This window comes from Scardinius erythrophthalmus (assembly GCF_964197995.2).
Source record: "Scardinius erythrophthalmus genome assembly, chromosome: 1".
NCBI lineage: Eukaryota > Metazoa > Chordata > Actinopteri > Cypriniformes > Leuciscidae > Scardinius > Scardinius erythrophthalmus.
Window position 1 is genome coordinate 5,427,950 of NC_138221.1, and position 22,502 is coordinate 5,450,451.

Consider the following 22,502-nt stretch of genomic DNA (forward strand, 5'->3'; position numbering starts at 1 on the left):
ATGCAATTTTTTGCTCTCGTGTCAGGATTTTGCTTTAGCTGTGAAATTTGTGTCATGGGCGGGGCCACGTTCCTATTGGCCAGTCGGGTGAGCATCGTCTCATCTTGGGAGTCGAACTGAATCATTACACCATTGTTCGGTTCACTAGCATAAATGTCGCCTCTGCCTTAGTTGAGCACGGACACTCCAATGTTTGAGGATATGAGGATATGCCTGTTTGACTGAGTATTCGCTGAGTTACAGTTCATTTTCGGAAGTGTTTCAGAATTGACTTCATTGACGAAGAGTAGGCAGAACTCGCTTCGTGTTTATTTTTCTTTATTTGGCAAAAAGCACAACACTTTGTTTTTATTGTGAGTATACACAAAAATAATACACATTTAACAGAATCGATTGATGTATGAAACTTGTTTTGTAAAATCAAAGTCAAAAGAGTATTTCGGGTCTCAATTCAACTGATAAGGAAAAAACCGAGCAGATCCCGCCGGCGTGATTGCCGACCTCAGAGGGTTAAAGACACTATTGATACCGTGAGAAATTTACATTCTCAGGAAAATAGACGCTTATCAGTTAATCGTTAATCAATCGATAAGGTCAATCAATTAATGATTAATGAATTAATCGATAATTTGCATCCCTAGTCCAAACCATGTTAAGTTTTCTCTTTCTCCTCAGACTGTGGTGAAGGGGTTTCTCCATGTGTAGATCCAGGTAAATTTTATAGGAGAAACTCTTTCCGCACTGATCACACTTGTAAGGTTTCTCTCCAGGGTGAGTCCTTTCATGTGTTTTCAGATCTGATGATCAACTGAATCTCTTGTCACAGTGTGAACACTTGAAACGTTTCTCTCCAGTGTGGATCCTCTCATGTGATCTCAGATTTGCTGACTGACTGAATCTCTTGTCACAGTGTGAACACTTGTAAGGCTTCTCTCCAGTGTGAATCATCTCATGTGTTTTCAGATGTGATGAGTTACTGAATCTCTTGTCACAGTGTGAACACTTGTAAGGCTTCTCTCCAGTGTGGATCCTCTCATGTTTTATCAGAGATGATGACTGACTGAATCTCTTGTCACAGTGTGAACACTTGTAACGTTTTTCTCCAGTGTGGATCCTCTCATGTGTTTTCAGATTTGCTGACTGACTGAATCTCTTGTCACAGTGTGAACACTTGTAAGGTTTTTCTCCAGTGTGAATTCTCTGGTGCCGTTTTAAACAGTTCGCTGTAGTAAAAGTCTTCTCACACTCAAAGCACATGTACTCTCTTACACCAGTGTGAATTTTCTGGTGTGTGTATAAATTAGGCAGCAGTGAAAACCTCTTTCCACACACAGAACATGAATGCGGCTTCTCCTTCGTATGAACTGTCAGGTGTTTCTTCAGGTGTGATGCACTAAGAAATGTTTTGCCGCACTGATCACATGAGAACGGCTTCACTCCGGTGTGGATCCTCATGTGATGCTCAAGACTTTGTTTGGTTGTGAGACTCTTCCCACACTGATCACATGAGAACGGCTTCTCTCCGGTGTGGATCCTCATGTGTTGCTCAAGATTTCCTTTCTTTGTGAAACTCTTTCCACACTGAGTGCAGGTGAAAGATTTCTTGGCTCTTCTTTTCTTTAAAAAATTATTTTTAGTCTTTGAGCGACTCAAAGGGTTTTCTCCAGGTTGGACATGATGTTCCTCCTCCACTTCACTCAGTTCTTCAGTCTCCTCCTCCACTTCACTCAGTTCTTCACTCTCCTCCTCCACTTCACTCAGTTCTTCACTCTCCTCGCTCTCTTCCATCAGGTCTGACATGAAAGAAACAAATATTACATTTAATTTTCAGTACATCAAAATAATTCAAAGAGAGAAATATAAAGTGTGTTAATGACTTTGTTATATTGTCTGTTTTGAAAGTATGTAAATAATATAGTCCTTAAATTTAATTATTATTATTTTATTTTTTTTGTTTATTTTTGTATGGTATTTATTTTTTTTGGGTTTCATTTGTGTTATGGTAACGGAGGTCTTTTATTTTGACGTTCGCCCGCGTGAGCGGATATAATGCGCATATGGTCCAAACATTTCAGTATGGAACGAGACCCAGACGTACATGTTTGTGGTATCATAGGTTTACAGTTTGCAAGGAGTTTAAAAGGATTTAGCTCCTGGTTTAAATGGAGAACAAGGTACGGTTATAGACTTCCTGCTATCTTTGTTTTGTTTTGATTTATTTTCTTTGTATCAAGATTAATTGTTGGTTGTTGCTTTGTTGTTTATGTATATTTAAGTCTTTAATCTTTATTTATTTGGTTTTGATGTATGTTAATTTCAAGGTTTATTCATTTTGGTATTTTGTTTTCTTTTGTACAAGCTTTTACGTTGATTCTCAACGAGTCAATGGTGTCCGACGGTGATCGTATGTGATGACGGACATTCAAATAAAGTGTGTGAGAATCATCAGTCGAAGAGTCCAACCTTTCTTAAACCAGGCAGCTACAGTAAAAGCTTGCCATCATCAAACCGCTGTACTGCTTGAAGGAACGCCATGGTTGATGGAGGAACTTATGTCGGCGCGCTCGTCGTGGACTAACGTTAGGTGATTGACTGTTTTCTATATGGATCAAGTTTCAAGTGAAGTTCAAGAGGACGGCTCTACAAACCTACGGGCAGCAGTTGGAGCGATTTAATGAACTGATTAAGGGAAGTGAACTGTTCCAAATTTTTTGGTGGATCGCAGTGAGTACCAAAGACAAAGATATGAAATGAGCTCTGAAGAGAAATCTTTTCTCATTTTTTCGTGTCTGATTTAAAGGGTGAATGAACATTGCCGCGTGTAGATCGTATATTAATGGACTAAAGTGTATCAAACGAGTTTCACTTTTAAGGGTTATGTTTCAGCACATGTGGCTAAAGTGAACTTGCTGAACATATTTCAACAAATTGATTTGAATTTTAAATGTGAATAATGTTATCTAATTTGGTGAACTGAAAATGTCAAAATCAGATGCAGGTGCAAAGGAGGCAGATAGGCAAACTGAGAGCCATCATGTAGAAACTCAAAGTGAGAGTACACGCCATTCAAAGCGCACGCATGTCCCTACTGAAAAAATGTTAGCGTATCAGCAAGAAGAGCTATCAAAGAAGGAGAAAAAGGTTGTATCTTTATATAATCAATGGAAAATAGAAGCTCGTAGTGCACGTGAGCATCTTAAATCAGACGCACTAGGGACTCAGTTAGCTATTTTGATTGATACTTTGGAGGCGGCCAAAAACAAAGTTCTGAGTGCTTACAAAGACTTTAGAGAGCGTGTATCACCTGCTATTGAAATGAGGAGAAAAATGGATGCTTGTGAAGCAGTTACAGCTGACATCATTAAAATCATTTATGAAAGAATAACAGGTTTAGATGGAGATTTTGATGGTGAAAGGGAGAGAAGTCGTCTTCGTACCTTATTAGACCATCAGTATGCCCATTCAATCTTTGGTTCAACGGTTTCACGAGTTAGTCAGAAAACTAGTAATTACTCTAGTCATCGCTCTGTTGTATCAAGCTTAGAAGCCAAACGTGTAGACGCTGCGGCAGAAGTGGCAGCTAAGCAAGCTGCATATAATGTTTTGCTAGAAGAATCAAAGCAAAAAGAAAAGATAAAGCAGTTAGAAGAACAACATAAAAGGGCTCTTGACATCGAGTTGAAGGAACTAGAGCAGATTCAAGCGCAAAAGGATCTGAAAGCAGCTCAAGCTAAACTAGAAGTCTATAATCAAGAGGTTGAGAAAGAGAAGACTAACTTGTCCAAAGATTGTAGCAGTATAAACGGATCAGAATCAGATTTCTCTCAAACAAATGTGAAAAAGCAAGAAACGTTTCAAAGGGTGTGTCATGAAACTAAAAGGGAGAGAGTTGAAGCATCAGCAACTGATATACCGCTTCTTGTTCAAGCATTTCAAGATGGCCTGACCATGAGTAAGTTACCGGTGCCAGAGCCTCCTGTTTTTGTTGGTGACCCCATTCATTTCATTGAGTTTAAGCAATCCTTTTCTGCACTTATTGACAAGAAAACTGTCTCTCCTGCTGATAAGATGTTTTACCTCAAGAAGTAGGCTATGTGAGTGGTCCTGCTAGGAAAGCTTTGGAAGGAACATTCTTCAGAGCAGATGATGAAGCCTATAAAGATGCGTGGAGCAGACTGAACGATCGTTACGGCCAACCATTTGTGATACAAAAAGCGTTCAGAGAAAAGCTGGCAAGCTGGCCTAAAATTCATCAAAAGGATGCCATTGGTCTTCAAACCTTCTCTGACTTTTTAAATGCATGCCAAGATGCCATGCCACATGTCAAAGGCCTTCAAATTTTAAATGATTATCAAGAAAATCAGAAACTTGTGCTGAAATTACCAGATTGGGCAATTGGCAGATGGAATCGTCAAGTCACACAATCTCTTTCTGGAGATCACGAGTATCCCACTTTTAAAGAATTTGCTGCTTTTGTGTCTACTGAAGCAGAGATTGCTTGCAACCCAGTTACTTCATTTCATGCTCTTCACGTTGCAGAACCTTTCACTGAAAAGTCAAATCTGAAAACAACTACAAGAAACAGAGTTAGAGTTTTCACCACTCACGCAAACATCGAGAGTCAAAAAGCTGTCAAACCAGTGAATAAAATGTTGTGTATGCTTTGCCAGAAAGATAACCATCAACTTGACAATTGTTTCAGCTTTCTCAGTAAACCATTGGAGGAGCGACGGAAAATTATTCAAGAGAAGAGGCTTTGCTATGGATGCTTGAAGTCTGGTCACAGTGCAAAGGAGTGTCGTTGTCGTCTCATTTGTAATACCTGTAAAAGGAAGCATCCAACTAGTTTACACAACGACAACTTTGTGAAAGTGGTAAAGACTTTATCTTCTGCAGTTCAGACTCAAAGTGACCCTGATGGTACAATGAATGCAGTGACTTTGAGTGTAAACGCGGAAGAGCGAAATGCTTATACTTCAATGATTGTACCTGTCTGGGTATCTGTAAAACAAAATCCAAGTTGTGAGAAGCTGATATATGCACTTTTGGATTCTCAGAGTGATACTACGTTTATCGACAGAGAAGTGTGCGATGCTCTACAGGCAACAACGTTTCCAGTAAGATTGAAGCTTACCACCATGCTTGGAAAAGATACTATCCTGCAGAGTGAGAGAGTATCAGGACTCCAAGTGAGAGCATACGAATCTGATAATTATATTGATTTACCACCCGCTTACACCAAAGACTGCATACCAGCTAATCGTAGCCATATTCCAACTTGTGAAGTCGCTAAAAACTGGAATCATCTCACTGTCATTGCGGACAGGATACCTCCATTACAGAACTGTGATGTTGCTCTCTTAATAGGTTACAATTTTTCAAGGTCAATGATCCCCAGAGAAGTAATTGTGGGAGGTGATGATGAACCCTACGCCATTCAGACAGACTTAGGATGGAGTATAGTAGGTTGTTCTTCACCACACCTTGATCTACCTGAAATCAATAGATTGTCTCACCGCATTGCGGTTAAGGAGCTCCCTTCTATCATGCCAGGTGATGTCATTCGTGTCCTTGAGAGTGATTTTAAAGACACTGAAGAAGAGAGTGCAAAGGTTTCCCAGGATGACATCCTTTTTCTTGAGAAATTAAAGGAAGGTATACAGAGGAATGTTCATGGCCATTACCAAATGCCACTTCCTTTTAAAGTGAGGCCTAACTTACCAAACAATAAACAAGGTGTCATTATCAGACTCAACCATCTCAAAAGGAAGATGACTAAAGATGAGATGTATAAAAAACGTTATGATGAATTCATGAATGAAATCTTGCAGAGAGGAGATGCGGAGGAAGTACGTGACAGCGGCAAGGAGGGAGAAACCTGGTACATACCGCACCATGGTGTCTTCCATCCAAAAAAGGCAGATAAATTGCGGGTAGTGTTTGATTGCTCAGCCAGGTATAGGGGGTATTCTTTAAATGATTTCCTGCTTCAAGGTCCCGACCTGATAAACGGTCTAAATGGCATCTTGATTCGATTTTGTCAACATCCCGTTGCACTCATGTGTGATGTAGAGAAAATGTACCACCAGTTTCATGTCGACGAATCTGATAGAGACTTCCTGCGCTTCCTATGGTGGAAAGATGGCGATCTCAACCAGCCTGCAAGTGAGTTTCACATGAAGGTTCATCTCTTTGGTGCCACCTCATCCTCAGGGTGCACAAATTATGGTTTGAAACATCTTGCAACTGAAAACAGTGAGTTGTATCCACTAGGTTCACAGTTTGTGAGAAGAAATTTCTATGTGGATGATGGAGTGATCAGTGTGGAGAATGCTGAAGAAGCTGTTAAAGTTGCAGATGAGGCACGGCAGCTTTGTGCTATAGGTGGCCTACGGCTCCACAAATTTGTGTCAAACAGTAAAGTAGTGCTGGATAGCATTCCCATCTCAGAAAGAATCTCTGATGTGAAGAATGTTGATCTTTCATTTGACGAGTTACCCCTGGAAAGAACTCTTGGCATACAATGGGAAAGAGAATCGGACTGTTTTAAGTTTAAAGTTCAGTTAAAGGATCAACCTGTTACTCGACGTGGCATCTTGTCTTCTGTTGCTTCCGTTTATGATCCTCTGGGACTTATTGCACCCGTGCTGTTGAGTGGAAAAGGAATACTGCAGGATGTATGCAAGCGTGGCAGTGGATGGGATGACCCTCTATCAAATGAACTGAATTTAAGGTGGGAGCGATGGAGACGAGATTTAAACCATCTGCAGAAAATAGATGTACCACGAACATATGCACCCTCTAGTTTTGGAAGAGCTATTCAAATTGAATTGCACCACTTTTCTGATGCTTGTGTCCATGGATATGGTCAGTGTTCATATTTGAGACTCAAAAATGAGGATGGAGATATTCACTGTGCATTGGTTGTTGGGAAATCAAGAGTTGCAACTCTTAAAGTTACAACAATTCCCAGATTAGAGTTAACAGCTGCCGTCGTTTCTGTTAAAGTGAGCAGTATGCTTAAGAGAGAACTGGACTATGCTGTTGTCAAGGAGACATTCTGGACAGACTCCAAAGTAGTATTGGGATATATAAGTAATGAGGCACGCAGATTTCACACTTTTGTTGCCAATCGAGTGCAAAGAATACATCTCAGTACGACTCCCCAGCAGTGGAAATATGTTCCAACAGAGGAAAACCCTGCTGATCATGCATCCAGAGGTTTAACAGCGAAGGAGTTATTCACCTCAAACTGGTTCACTGATCCTAAGTTCTTGTGGGATGAAGAAATGTCTGTACCAGAAGAACATGTTCCTGAACTTCTGCTTGGAGATCCAGAGGTAAAAATATGTTGTGCTTTGAATACTGATTGCACAAGGAATCTGAGCTTGATAGACCTTCTTTCAAAGTTTTCTTCTTGGTCAAAGGCAGTCAGAGCTGTAGCTCGTCTTTTAAGGAGAGCTAACAAAGACAAATCTAATCATCTCAGTACTATGCTTGAGCGTCAAAAGGCAGAACTTCACATAATCAAATGTCTGCAAGATACTTCCTACAAGGATGATCTGAAAGTGATTAAGAGTGGAAGAAATATCTCATCTCGGAGTGCATTGTACTCTCTTGACCCTTTCATGGATAAAGATGGTTTACTCAGGGTGGGAGGTAGACTTTGCCTCTCAACCTTTCCAGATTCTGTGAAACATCCTATAATAATTCCAAGAAATCATCAGATCACAGAAATGATTGTTGCTCACTTTCAAGTCAAGTCAAGTCATCTTCATTTATATAGCGCTTTTAACAACGTAGATTGCCTCAAAGCAGCTTTACAGAGATAAGCGTATAATTTAAGGTAACAGAGATTGTTTCGGCTTTACAGCAGAGTTAAGTTATTTCCATCTAAAGTTAGTTTTGATTGATTTGCTTCCGTCGCAATGATCATTTGTTATTAAATTAGGGGCCGCTAAGACGACACCATTCCCTCTACACAGACTTTAAACGCGAACCTGTGAGAAACACTGATGGCGTTCACATGAGCATTTAGAATGGGTTCTATAGTTATGTGCGTTTGAATATATGCAGGTTTGGAATTCCCTACAAGCCAAGCCTAAACAAAGTACTTGTCTTTCCCTATAAATTTTGATAAAGAATTTTATTTTATTTTGTTGCTTTGGGGTAGGAACGCGAAACGGATTTTCCCGAAAACGCCTTATCTGTAGAGTGGTAGTGGGATCCTCCATAGGGAGAGACTAGTTGGCACTTCAGCACTGCGTTGTCATCGGTCCAGGCGAAGGTCCTTCGTCAGATCTGGATACGGCCTGGATCCGGCAGGCTGCAGGAAAACCTCAGGATAAACACAGACACTAAAATTAGCGTAGATGCCATTCTTCTCATGATGTAACGAGTACATCAGGATTTTTGGGAAGTGTTCCCGGTTCCGGCTGACCTAATCTATGCAGCCTAACATTAAATTATAGAAGTCTATAATGTATTATGTGAAAGCTAGGTCAAAGAGATGTGTCTTTAATCTGGCTTTGAACTGACAGAGTGTGTCTGCTTCCCGGACAATGGTAGGAAGACTGTTCCAGAGTTTTGGTGCTAAATAGGAAAAGGATCTACCGCCAGCAGTCGATTTTGATATTCTAGGTATTATCAACTGGCCGGAATTTTGAGATCGCAATAGACGTGACGGACTATAATGCGTTAAGAGCTCGCTCAAGTACTGCGGAGCTAAACCATTCAGTGCTTTGTAAGTGATCAGCAATATTTTAAAATTGATGCGATGTTTAATAGGGAGCCAATGCAGTTTTGACAGAACTGGGCTAATATGGTCATACTTCCTGGTTCTGGTAAGAACTCGAGCTGCTGCGTTTTGAACCAGCTGTAATTTGTTTATTAAGCGTGCAGGACAACCACCCAGTAGAGCATTACAATAATCTAGCCTTGAGGTCATGAACGCATGAACTAATTGTTCCGCATTTGTCACTGAGAGCATATGGCGTAATTTAGATATATTTTTAAGATGGAAAAATGCAGTTTTACAGATACTAGACACGTGACTTTCAAATGAAAGATTGGTATCAAAGAGCACACCCAGGTTCCTAACCGACGACGAAGACTTAACAGAGCAGCCATCGAGTGTTAGACAGTATTCTAGATTATTACGTGAGGAAGTTTTTTGTCCAATAATTAGAAACTCTGTTTTTTCAGAATTTAGAAGTAGGAAATTACAAGTCATCCAATTTTTTATATCCGCTATGCATTCCGTTAATTTTGTGAATTGATAAGTTTCGTTAGGTTTTGAAGAAATATAGAGCTGAGTATCATCGGCATAACAGTGAAAGCTAATGCCATGTTTCCTAATGATATCTCCTAAGGGTAGCATGTACAGAGTGAACAGCAACGGTCCTAGTACTGAGCCTTGTGGTACGCCATACTGAACTTGTGATCGATGAGACATCTCATCATTTACTGCTACAAACTGATAACGGTCAGATAAGTATGATTTAAACCATGCTAGTGCAATTCCCGTAATGCCAACATAATGTTCTAATCTATTTAAAAGAACGTTGTGGTCAATGGTGTCAAATGCAGCACTAAGATCAAGTAACACTAATAGAGAGATACAACCACGATCGGATGATAAGAGCAAATCATTTGTGACTCTAACGAGAGCTGTCTCGGTACTATGGTACGGTCTAAATCCTGACTGGAAATCCTCGCAGATATCATTTCTTTCAAGAAAGGAACACAGTTGTGAGGATACTGCCTTTTCTAATATCTTTGACAGAAAAGGTAGATTCGAGATCGGCCTGTAATTGACTAATTCTGAAGGATCAAGTTGCGTTTTTTTAACAAGCGGTTTAATCATAGCCAGCTTAAAGTTTTTTGGTACGTATCCTAGAGACAAAGACGAATTAATGATATTAAGAAGAGGATCTATGACCTCTGGAAGTATTTCTTTCAGTAGCTTAGTCGGTATAGGGTCTAACATACATGTTGTAGATTTAGATGATTTAATGAGTTTAGTAAATTCTTCCTCTCCTATAGCAACGAATGAATCAAATTTTTCCTCAGGGAGACTACAATGCACTGCCTGATGCGATACTGTAGTAGACGGTTGCATAGTTATAATTTTGTCCCTGATATTATCAATCTTATAATTGAAGAAGTTCATAAAGTCATTACTGCTGTGTTGCTTGGAAACTTCTGGGCTTGAAGCTTTATTTTTCGTTAGTTTAGCCACCGTTTCAAATAAATACCTAGGATTATGTTTATTTTCTTCTAATAGGGTTGAAAAATAAGCAGATCTAGCAGCTTTTAAAGCCTCTCTGTAAGCAATAGAGCTCTCCTTCCATGAAATGCGAAATACCTCTAGTTTTGTTTTCTTCCAGTTGCGCTCCATTTTTCTGGCTGCTCTCTTAAGGGCCCGAGTGTGCTCGTTGTACCACGGCGTTGGACTATTTTCTTTAATCTTCTTTAAGCGCAACGGAGCAACTGTGTCTAAAGTGCTGGAAAAGAGAGAGTTAAACGTTTCTGTTGTAATATCTAGTTCTTCTAAGCTATCTGAGATGCTGAGATGATGAAACTGATTAGGAAGATTATTAATAAAGCAATCTTTAGTAGCAGAAGTGATAGGTCTCACATATTTGAAACACGGAGTCAGCTTTGCAGCCTTGGCTAAATGCAAATTACACGAGACTAGGTAATGATCTGAGATGTCATCGCTCTGCTGCAGAATTTCAACGGCATCAACATCTATTCCGTGTGATAATATTAGATCTAGAGTATGATTACGACGATGAGTAGGTCCTGACACGTGTTGTCTAACTCCAATTGAATTTACAATGTCTTTAAATGCCAATCCCAATGCATCTTTTTCATTATCGATGTGTATATTAAAATCACCAACAATTAGTACTTTATCTGCAGTCAATATTAATTCTGATAGAAAGTCCGCAAATTCTTTGATAGAATTTCACAACAAAGTTGCGCACCAAGGCAAAGGATTTACTGTAAATGAGATAAGATCTAATGGCTTTTGGATACCAGGAATCAACAAGATTGTGACATCCTGTATTAGGAGTTGTATAATTTGCAGAAAGCACAGGCGACCAGTTGAAGAACAGAAAATGGCGGATTTCCCCATGGAGAGAGTGGTTCCATCGCCTCCATTTACATATACTGGCATGGATTGCTTTGGCCCGTTTCTTATACAGCAGGGCAGAAGTGTTCATAAACGGTATGGTCTTCTCTTTACTTGTTTCAGTTCCCGTGCTGTACACATTGAGATGCTCACTGATATGACAACGGATTCTTTTATCAATGCTCTTCGTTGTTTTATTGCCATGAGAGGTACTGTGCAGCAGTTAAGGTCCGATCAAGGAAGTAACTTTGTGGGAGCAAAAAATGAGTTAAAGAATGCACTTGAGGAAATGGATGTGGAAAGAGTGAAAACCTTCTTATCAGAGAAGCAGTGCGATTTTGTTATGAATGCACCGCATGCAAGTCATGCTGGCGGCGTGTGGGAACGTCAAATTAGAACAATCAGATCTGTGTTAAATGCTACTCTTGCACTTCATCCGGGAAGGTTAAATGACTCCTCCTTACGAGCTTTTTTGTATGAAGCAATGGCTATTGTGAATAATAGGCCGCTCACTGTTGATTGCCTGACTGATCCTCAAAGTCTAGCACCAATCACTCCAAATCATCTGCTTACATTAAAATCGACTACTGCTTTGCCTCCACCAGGAAATTTCGTTAGGGAGGATGTATTTGCACGGAAAAGATGGAGACATGTGCAGTATTTAGCGGAACAATTTTGGAGTCGCTGGCGCAAAGAGTATCTTGCGAATATAGCTGCCCGACAGAAGTGGAATGTGTCTAAGAGAAATCTTCAAGTTGATGATCTTGTTATCGTCAAAGAAGAGGAAATGCCTAGAAACGAATGGAGGCTTGGCAGAATAAAGGAAACTATTTCTAGCGATGATGGACTTGTAAGAAGAGCTAAGATATTTCTAGGCGATCCGAAGCTTAATGCAAAGGGCAAGCGTGTTAGCAAACCGTCCGTAATTGAAAGACCAGTGCAAAAACTAATTTTACTAATGGAGGGACATTAGTGTTCTTCATTCGAACATTTCCCATTGAGAGATTGAGAGGTCAATGAGTATCATTTTAATGTCTAAACTCATGGTTTGGAATTTTTAATGTTGGTTTGAGGTTAAATTGTAAAAAAAAAAAAAGAAAGGAAAAAAGTATAAAAACAAAAAAAAAGTAAAAAAAAAAAAAGGATAAAGGGAAATTACTCGTGCTTGTACATTTTGGTGTGAGATTTGCACTCATAATTTGGTGGGAGTGTTAATGACTTTGTTATATTGTCTGTTTTGAAAGTATGTAAATAATATAGTCCTTAAATTTAATTATTATTATTTTTTTGTTTTTGTTTATTTTTGTATGGTATTTATTTTTTTTATATATTGGGTTTCATTTGTGTTATGGTAACGGAGGTCTTTTATTTTGACGTTCGCCCGCGTGAGCGGATATAATGCGCATATGGTCCAAACATTTCAGTATGGAACGAGACCCAGACGTACATGTTTGTGGTATCAAAGGTTTACGGTTTGCAAGGAGTTTAAAAGGATTTAGCTCCTGGTTTAAATGGAGAACAAGGTACGGTTATAGACTTCTGCTATCTTTGTTTTGTTTTGATTTATTTTCTTTGTATCAAGATTAATTGTTGGTTGTTGCTTTGTTGTTTATGTATATTTAAGTCTTTAATCTTTATTTATTTGGTTTTGATGTATGTTAATTTCAAGGTTTATTCATTTTGGTATTTTTCTTTTCTTTTGTACAAGCTTTTACGTTGATTCTCAACGAGTCAATGGTGTCCGACGGTGATCGTATGTGATGACGGACATTCAAATAAAGTGTGTGAGAATCATCAGTCGAAGAGTCCAACCTTTCTTAAACCAGGCAGCTACAAAGTGAAAGGACCTGAAAGTGAGCCCTGATGTAATAGTAGAAAGTAGACAACTGTTATAAAATATTGTAATAATTTGATGCCTTTTTTTAATTGATTACCGTATTTTTCCGGACTATAAGTCGCTCCGGAGTACAAGTCGCATCAGTCCAAAAATACGTCATGACGAGGAAAAAAAACATATATAAGTCGCACTGGACTATAAGTTGCATTTATTTAGAAATGGATTTAACAAAATCCAAGACCAATAACAAGTTATTTAAACAGACATTAACCCGTGCCCGCGCGTTTTGCTGGATTTTCATCACATTGTAGCACTATAAACTTAAATTTATCAGTCATTTATGGTCATACAGAAAAAAAGAAATATAAAAAAAGAATCTGTGATATTTCTACTTTTGTATGTGTCCACTTACAATCAAATCAAAACATTGTGCTTTTGTAAAATAAAGAAAATAGACAGGGTGTGCGTTCTGCCTCTCCGTCGCGGTGAACTTTTTTTCTTGAGCACGTCTATAAACTGAAACAAAAGCGAATACTTGTCACACATTTATGAGCCATATACCTTTATAAACATTTAAGTGTGTACTTTTAAATGATAGGATTCAAACTGAAAACAAATATTCTCTGTTTAAGTAATTTGTATAAAACCAACAAGATGCCCAGATTCTCAAACACTTCCTAATTATTTTTTAATTTGACCATGCCCACTCGCGCAAAAGAGATTCACATGCAAATCTCCACATGGGCGATAGCGCTCATTACCTCAAAAACAAAACACCAAAACACTTCAAGTCTCTGCTTTTCGTCGAGTTTGAAAGACGCGCTGTGAGCTTATGTTGGATTTACATCAGAAGAAGAAGAACGTGATTTGAAGACAAGAAATACAGGTAAGAAATTCTTACATATTAGATTGTTATTGTTGCATAAATTTCACATTGCAGTTGAACTGTTGCTAGATATATGGTGAATATTATAATATTTAGACCCGTGTTTACTGTTACTGTGTTTGTGGATATCTGCTCAAACGTAGATATGTAGGATATATGGTAACCATAATGTTTTATATTTGAGCGCGATCACGATCCAAAATATGATACATTCATACGCGATCGCGCTCAAATATAAAACATTATGGTTACTATTATCTAATTTCATATCATCATAACGTATGGAAACATTTGAAGTAGAGCCCGACCGATTTATCGGCAGGCCGATATTATCGGCCGATATTAGGCATTTTCCAAACTATCAGTATCGGCATTTGTAATGGCCGATAAATTAATATTTCAAAAATAATATAAAAACGGACGAAACACCCTTCAACCATGTCATGAGTGTTGGCGTTGTATAGTTTGTCCACCAGAGGGCACTCTACACGTCCCTGTTGGTAACAGGGTATAAACGCGCCACACATCCTGCAACCTGCTGATCCAGACAGAGTCGGGCAGAGAGAACCAGTTATCCGCGAGTGAGATCATCGGTGAAGTGTGTTCATGGTAGGGGTGTGCGATATGACGATTTTTGATCGTGGACGATTAAAATGTCTCCACGATCTGCTTTTGAAGAAATATCGTAGTATCGGGCATTCTATCAGTTCCTATTCTAGCGCCCATCATACTGAACAACGCGACGTATATTCACATAAAATGTTAAAGCAGCGAAAAGGGACACTGCAGTTCATAAAAGTTCATAATTTGCATGTGCTTTGATGCCTTGTCGGTTAAACATTTAATTCGCGTGCTGATGTGCTGTTCTAACATGTGTTTCTCAGCGTGTACATCATGTGAAGCTCACATGCACTAAAAGCCTGTCTACCAGCGCCTGGATACTGGACTAAGTTATCTTTCGAGTCTTATTGTGCTAATACTGTCAAATACACACAAAGTTTACATAAAGTCGGTGATGTCTAAAGTGAAAGCAAACTTGAGAAAATTGAGAGAAAATCTGCTTGTTAAATGCGTGTATATTAGACGCGTTGCGCGCAGCTCTTAAAGAGACAGTAGTAATAGTAAACACGTTGCAGACTGTCGTTCAGCCGCAGCATTAACGAGTCACATAATGGATTTAGATCGCTAAATAGTAGGTTTTAGAAGGCAGGCAGCAACTGATGATTGAAAATGATTCTCTAATTTTCAATTCATTGACATGGTTTTGTGGAATATTTAATTTGTTTTGGTATAGCTCTTTTACTTTAACTTTAGTATTATAATTTATTTACAGTACACAGACTGTTAAAACCAGCTTCAACTGGAAGTAAGTAAAAGTGTTAAATGTTTAAAATCAGACTGTTTTTTGATCATTAAAAAATATATACTTTTGATGTGCAATTGCTTAGTCATTGAGACTGTAATCTAAGGCTTTTTTTTAACATAATCCCTTCTGGAAAATGGTTTATACAGCCCACATACATAGAACAGGCAGATATTTTGCTATTGAATATTGTGTAAGTGCAGTTTATAGGAAATGGGTCTAATATCCAGTTTATTTTCAAAATCAAAATATCGGCTTATAAATCGGCTCTTTTCGAGTTAATATCGGCATCGGCCCCCAAAAATCCATATCGGTCGGGCTCTAATTTGAAGTAACATGATAATCAATATATTCTTCTCTAGCTTAGTTGTTACTGAAATCTTTTGGAAGATTTATAGGCTGCTATAGGTTATTGTTATTATTTTATGCAGCACTGTGCATAGCCTATGCCTACAAGGCACAACACACCTGGTGTTCATTATATTATATATTGTTGGAAACATTTGTGTGTGTGTATTCTGTGAATTTTAAAAAGCAATTTTAACCAGAAAAATCTCAAATTTATTCCCAAAAATCGTGCAGGCCTTTCTCTTGATATCAGTATGTTCACTTTTTTTTTTTCAGGGCCCAGATACCACTGAGTCCTGCTTACTTCAACATTCACACGAGTCTCTGTACATGAACATGGTAAAGTGAAAATCAAACACCTTGGAAATGAAAGGTATGTACAATGTTTTTAGGAATGGCACAAAGGTCTCTTTCTTTGGATCATTGTTTTCATTAAGTGCTTTTTTTGTCATTTGTTGTGTATCTTTGGATTGTTGTGTTGTAAATAAATGAAAGGTGAAAGGTTGCTCAGAATGACAGTGCCTGATAGCTCCTAATAGGGCCGTTAGGGGAGGGTCTTTGTCTTTCTCAGGTGTGAAAAGCCATACATATTTATGACCTCCCGCATAAAGCTTTCTCACACAAAACACGTCGTAAAAATTTTAAATCAATATATTGTCTTCTCTGAATGAGCAGTCAGGGTGATTTTCACATAGTTTTAGAGCAAATATTCTAGGCTACGTCATACAATTTCCAAAAGTGAAGAAATAATCAGTATGGGTTTCATGGCCTTATTTCAGAGAGATTTTTTTTTTGTATTTTCACAAACCACGCATAAATGTCATTATCTCAAAACTACAAACTTTTACATACATGCTGCTGATATATTATTGTAGCAGAGTTTGTGCTGAATACAGTGTAATTAGACTTTAGCCATGAAAATGTCACAAGTAACAGAAATAAACACAAATGTCAGAGCATGTCAGAACACCTCCAGGCAGGGCTCCAGACTGCGACCAAATGGTCGCATTTTGCGACCAAAATTTGAGAGTGTGCGACTGAATTTTACACCCAGTCGCACATGTGCGACCAGTAATTATTTTTTTTATTTTTTCACATTAAACGTGGAAGGGGCGCGTCAATGAATCTGGAATATGTGGCAGGCCAATGAGTGTGAGAAGAATAGGGAATGGCCACTGTAACTGGCTAATGTGTGGAGGGGGAGGGTCCTAGAGATAATCGAGCGCGCGTAAACGTCCGTGGGAAGGAGACGGAGACAAATATCAATGTCACGGACAGACACAGTCGGATGATGATGATTCAGAGTCAGAGGTTTGTAAGGTGATAAAGGCCTGAACCCACTATTTTCGGGAAGACTGGCTACGAGAATTCAGCTGGTTGAGGTACTGTAAGGAGATGAACTCCATGAGCTGCGAATGTTGCAGTCGCTACCCCAGAACTGCGGGGAAAACGAAGTTTGCAGACAGTGCAGGCACTTCGCAGTTTAAACACTCAATCTCAGCCTCAAGCATAGAGTATGCCGTGACATGTTAATAAATAAAAACAAAATGAAAGTGGAAAAAAACTGCGCTACTCAGTACTCATTCTGCTTCACAGACCGTTTAATAGTTCGAACCAATAATAGACAGCGCAGAGCTCCTCTCGCCAGTCGCGGGCCGATCGCGATCACGCGAAACAGTTACATCGTGGAGATCCAGTGAAGAAATCCATTGAGTTCGCGACAGAATTAATAACATTGCTGCGAGATCCAGTGAGAAACATTCAGATTTGACGCAGAATTCTCTGTTATAAACCATATCAGATCAAACAGCGCTGACGTGGAAACCAGGAGAAACGTGCAATGAGCGAACAAGTTATAGAAGGCTTTAGGTCCACAAATCAGCAACATTCACCTTGGATTTACTGTAGTAACACTAACTGTAACTATGGTATACTGTGGTTATAACAGTAGCCTACACATATTTTTCCAGCACTTCAAAACTATATTATCATATTTAAATGTTATTTTTAATGTGTTGACCAAAACATTTTTTGTTCATCCTTTAAAGATTGTACCTATTTATAAAACTAAAAGTTTCAAGAAGTAGGAAAACTCACACTTATTTAAAAAAAAAAAAGATAAAGATTAAATTACTATTGTAAACATAGCTGCAGAGGACGCTTACTGGCTATTTTCACTCCCTAATATCTATTTTGTCACTCATTTTGCTTTTGAATTAATATTAAGACATTATGAATGATAATAATTAAAGTTAACTTTATCTATACACCTCAAATTAAGCTCAGTGCTTTGTCATCCCACAGTGCTACCAAATACTTTCTGTAGAACTTAGTGCCGCTGCCCTCAAATGTTAGTCTGGAGCCCTGTGAACTTAAAATAAAACTGCACATTGTAATTTCTGTACGTTAAGGCTATTTATTATCAAAGCATTTGTCAGTAATACAGTTATTTTGGGGGAAAATGTGAATAATTGCATTGCAAGGTGATTTAAGGTGTGCCCCTAAATTTTCTGCTTGCGCTCCTAAAATTTTAAGTCAGGGGCTACAGCGCTCCTAATAAAAAAAGTTAGTCTGGAGCCCTGCCAGGGCCCAGAAAACAGCTCAGACCCCAGAGGGTAAGTTATTAAAGCAGACAGACATTTAAGTTATTCAGCTACTGATACACAATAGCACACAGAAAAACAGGCTGAATAGGTGTATGTTAACGTAACACATTAACAGTTAGATACACAATAGCATAAAGAACATACCCAGGAGGCTGAATAGGCTAAATTAACATAAGCCAGCGAGTCCAACAGTTATCGGTAAAGCAAGTTCACCAAGCTCCCGCGATCTCATTCCACGTCACTAAATCCGTTGAATTCTTCATCCTCTGTGTCGCTTTTGAACAACTCCGCCAACTCCAGAGGAAGATGAAGCGCTGTCTCCTCTTCTGCGGGGCTGTCGTCAGATTCGGCATCAGTTCCAATTATTCCAGCCTTTCTGAATCCCGACAGAATGGTTTCGGTTGTCACTAAAGTCCATGCTGTGTCGATCCATCCAAGGACTTGCTGGAAAGTTGCATGGCGCATCCTCCCGGTTGCCATAAAGCTGTGCTCTCCATCCACCATCCACTCTTCCCACAGGTGACGCAAGACTGCCTTAAAGCTCCGGTTCACAGAGATGTCGAGTGGCTGGAGTACTTTGGTTAAGCCTCCAGGGATAATCAATATTAAATAAATTATAAAACACATTTTAAAAATAAACATGCTTTTATACTTTAGATGGCAACTTCTTAAATTTGCAATCCTATTACAGTATTTTTCACAAAGTAATCGTTTAGAAATATATGAATATGTGAATAAAAAGAAGGTAGCCTAAACACTGTAACAGGGCTCTCAGTAATCTGGTAATTCCGTGCTGTAATCAATTTTTTCAAATAAAGACAAGGTAACGCTAATTTTACATACAGCACAGTGAAAACGATATGAATATGACACAAAAATATGACTCAAAAGTGCTAATTTTCATCGGTAGTCCCCCAGCCAGATTTAAACAAGGCAACCTTTAAAAATAATCACAAGTACAAAATCACAAGAAAAAAAATAAAATAAATAATTGCATACAACACATTATGGTTACCAAATACATAAAAATAATAATATAATATTTAAATACACACACATAAAACATTAGTGCCCACAGGTTTGGCTCTCTACAAGCCATTTTTTTGCATTCTTTTTGAAAAGAATGACAAGGACTCTCTAATGGTTGCCGGCACAGTGTTCCATTGCTGAACTGCTCTTACGGAGAAAACGGCCTGACCAAAAGCTGTTTTTCTCCGGGGTATGATGCAGTCTTCCCTCACTGCCCCTCTAGTTACCCTAACCTCACTGGATCTAAAATGTATAAAATCACATAGTGGAGGAGGTGCTAAGCCGTATCTAATTTTATAAATTAAACAAATGTTTTTGAATTTAATTAAATTATCCCAAGTAAGTAACTGATATTTCCTCAGAATACTACAGTGGTGGTAGTGATATGTTTTTTTATCCAATATTTTTAATGCTTGTTTGTATAATCTTTCTAATGGTTTTATTGTTGTAGAGTGAGTATTGGACCAGCTTATTAAACAATATGTTATGTGGGATAAAATCATGGAAAAGAAATATAATTTAGCAGCTTCTGTTGAAAGGAAATCTCTAATGAATCTGAAATTGACTAGACTGAACTTAATCCTATTACTAACTTTTTTGATGTGAGTTTTGAAATTGAGATTTGAATCTATATATAATCCTAGATATTTATATTCTGTGACGACCTGTAACCTTTCTCCAGATATAAAAATTTCAGGTTCTATATTTATATTGTTTTTAGAAAAAAACATGGTAACTGTTTTAGATATATTCAATTGCAGACAGGATTGTTCAAGCCAGATTGAAATCGATGACATGGCCTCAGTTAGTTTAGATGCAACTTACTCTGTAGATTTTCCATAGGCCAAAATAACTGTGTCGTCTGCATACATCAAAGTGTCACAGTTCTTACACAAAGATGGTAGCTCGTTAATGTATAAACTAAAAAGAATTGGACCTAAAATTGAACCCTGTGGAACACCAGTTGATAATAGTAAGGGGGTGGAACTATATTGGTCAATTCTTACACTTTGGGAACGAGATAAAAGATAAGAGTTAATAAGACTAATAAACTTTGAAGAAAAATTAAATGCATGAAGTTTGTGCAGTAAAACTGAATGATTAACTGTATCGAATGCTTTACGCAGATCTAGAAATATTCCTCCCACTATCCCTCCTTTGTCCATATTTGATTTAACCTTTTCCAAAAAATAACATGTTGCTGTCTCTGTCGAATGATAAGCCCTAAAACCAAACTGCATTGGGTGCAAAGAGCCTAGTCAACTTTAGTATGGGTGTCTAAACTTATGCATAGCACTGTATAAGTCGCACCTGACTATATATATAAGTCCGGAAAATACGGTACGTCTTTCCATGAATGAGGTAAATTTATCTTCCAATTATTATTTTTAAAACATTATAGGCACGAATCCCATGTTTCTTTAGCAAGAACTATTAAACATATTTGATCAATGACACAATTATCTAACATGATATTAACATTAAAATATACAATACTGCCATTTTGACACCAACTTTGAGATTGATATTACATTTTACTAAAACCGTTTTAATTATTAATGGCCGTTCACACTAGACTTTTCCTTGCACTGACTTCCATTCATCCGCATGTGAAAGTGGGACACCAGAAACATAAGCTCAAGTGAATTACCTGTGACAAATAACACAAGCGTTTAGCATTCAAGTGGAGGGGATTGTTTATTTAAACATTTTGAATTATTATTATTATTATTATTTGTTGTATGTTAAATTTATTTCCGTCATTTCACGGCCGTTGCAGTGTCTGTAGAAACTTCACAAGCTCAATGTGTTGAGTGGCCATGGCTTTAACTATTTTTAAATTAAAATTTTTTATTATCTTTATCTGTGTCCTACATGTTTCACTCAACCCTGTTACTCCTGACATGATTTTCCTGATTTTAAAAAAAGAGTATTTCTTAAAACTGAGACACTCAGGAAGTGACATCATCTAGGCTCTTTCTACTGCATGATGGGAAGACAAGAAAATAATCTCAATCCATTGTCTCAGTTTTTACACAAACTGTAGCATTGACTATTCATCAACCCTGTTACCAAAGTTACTGTAAGAAGAATCTCTATAACTATGAATAACTTGTATGATATTTGACAAATACAACTTTAACAACTTGGTGTTTACTGACTATTCCTAAAAATATACATTTTGTAAACTATGTTGAAAATGACTAAAATTCTGGTAATGTTGTTGCAAATTGGGAACCAGATATAAAATAAATGTAAAATAAAACAGTTAAAACAGTATTTAGCCTGATCTGATGTTGACAATCAATATAAAAAGGTCTCAAACCTCCCTCTACTGACCATTTGTTGAAAATAAACCCAGAACATTCTGTACCGTTTCATAGTTGAACTGTTTATCTAAATGTGATGAAGTGCTTGAATGTTTCTAACATGAATGTTCTTCAGCATCATGAATGAATGAAGAATAAACACCAACCTCTTTGTTCTTCAGGATCTTCAGTGTGTTTCATTCTGCAGGGTTCTGGTTCACTCATGTTCTCTCTGTCCTCTTTAATAAACTCAGTCTTTGCAGATTTCAGCTCTTCCTGATGCTCTGATGCTCGTCTTCACTTGTAGCTTATGGGAATTTACAGCATTTATTGCTGAATTACTGTGGGAGGAGCTTCACTGATGATGTGAATACAGTGGGAGGAGCTGATCTGCCAAAATCAAAAATATAAATCACTGAGTTTGTTTTTATAATAAATGACACTTCTAAGCATTTATGTCTGTCTATCTATTATTCGTACAGTAACTGACGCCAATTCATTAATTAGCCTATTTTTATTGCTAATCCTAACAATATTCTACTTCTTCATTACAATACAGGTATCTAGAAATATAGAAAATAATATAAATAATTTTAATTCTACCAAATATAAATAATGGTAAGAAGAAAAACAGAACAAAATCATAAAAACAGAAATAAAAGGTACATAAAGTAGCCAACAAATCCCCTCAGTCTGCTGACACCAATGAAATGAGCTTTAAGTGTCAATTTACAGGAGATCTGAAGACATCAGCATAATAAATGAGGTGAAAACAGGAACTATTGTCATGAAATAAAGAGTGTTTTCAGCAGATCTGTTAATATTGATGAGCCTCAGACTATCAACACTCATTCAACAAGCCATTCAGGATCATCAGCAGATCATCTCACTTTATTCTGAGTGTTTGCTGTTAGAAACACATTATTTGAGTCAGATAGATGATAAAAGCCTGTAAAACTGCTATATTGCAATATATCAATATAA

At 37.8% G+C, this 22,502-nt stretch overlaps 1 protein-coding gene across 1 annotated transcript; it reads right to left on the bottom strand.

Annotated features, from left to right (window-relative positions):
* Positions 1 to 582: 582 nt before the first annotated feature.
* On the bottom strand, positions 583 to 21,908 carry LOC308703306 (uncharacterized protein). The gene is made up of 2 exons (XM_081386667.1): positions 21,686 to 21,908; positions 583 to 1,793 (listed from the first exon to the last, which is right to left on the bottom strand). The coding sequence occupies exons 1-2, from the start codon at positions 21,741 to 21,743 to the stop codon at positions 805 to 807; spliced, it is 1,047 nt and encodes a 348-aa protein (XP_081242793.1). The 5' UTR covers positions 21,744 to 21,908; the 3' UTR covers positions 583 to 804.
* Positions 21,909 to 22,502: the final 594 nt, after the last annotated feature.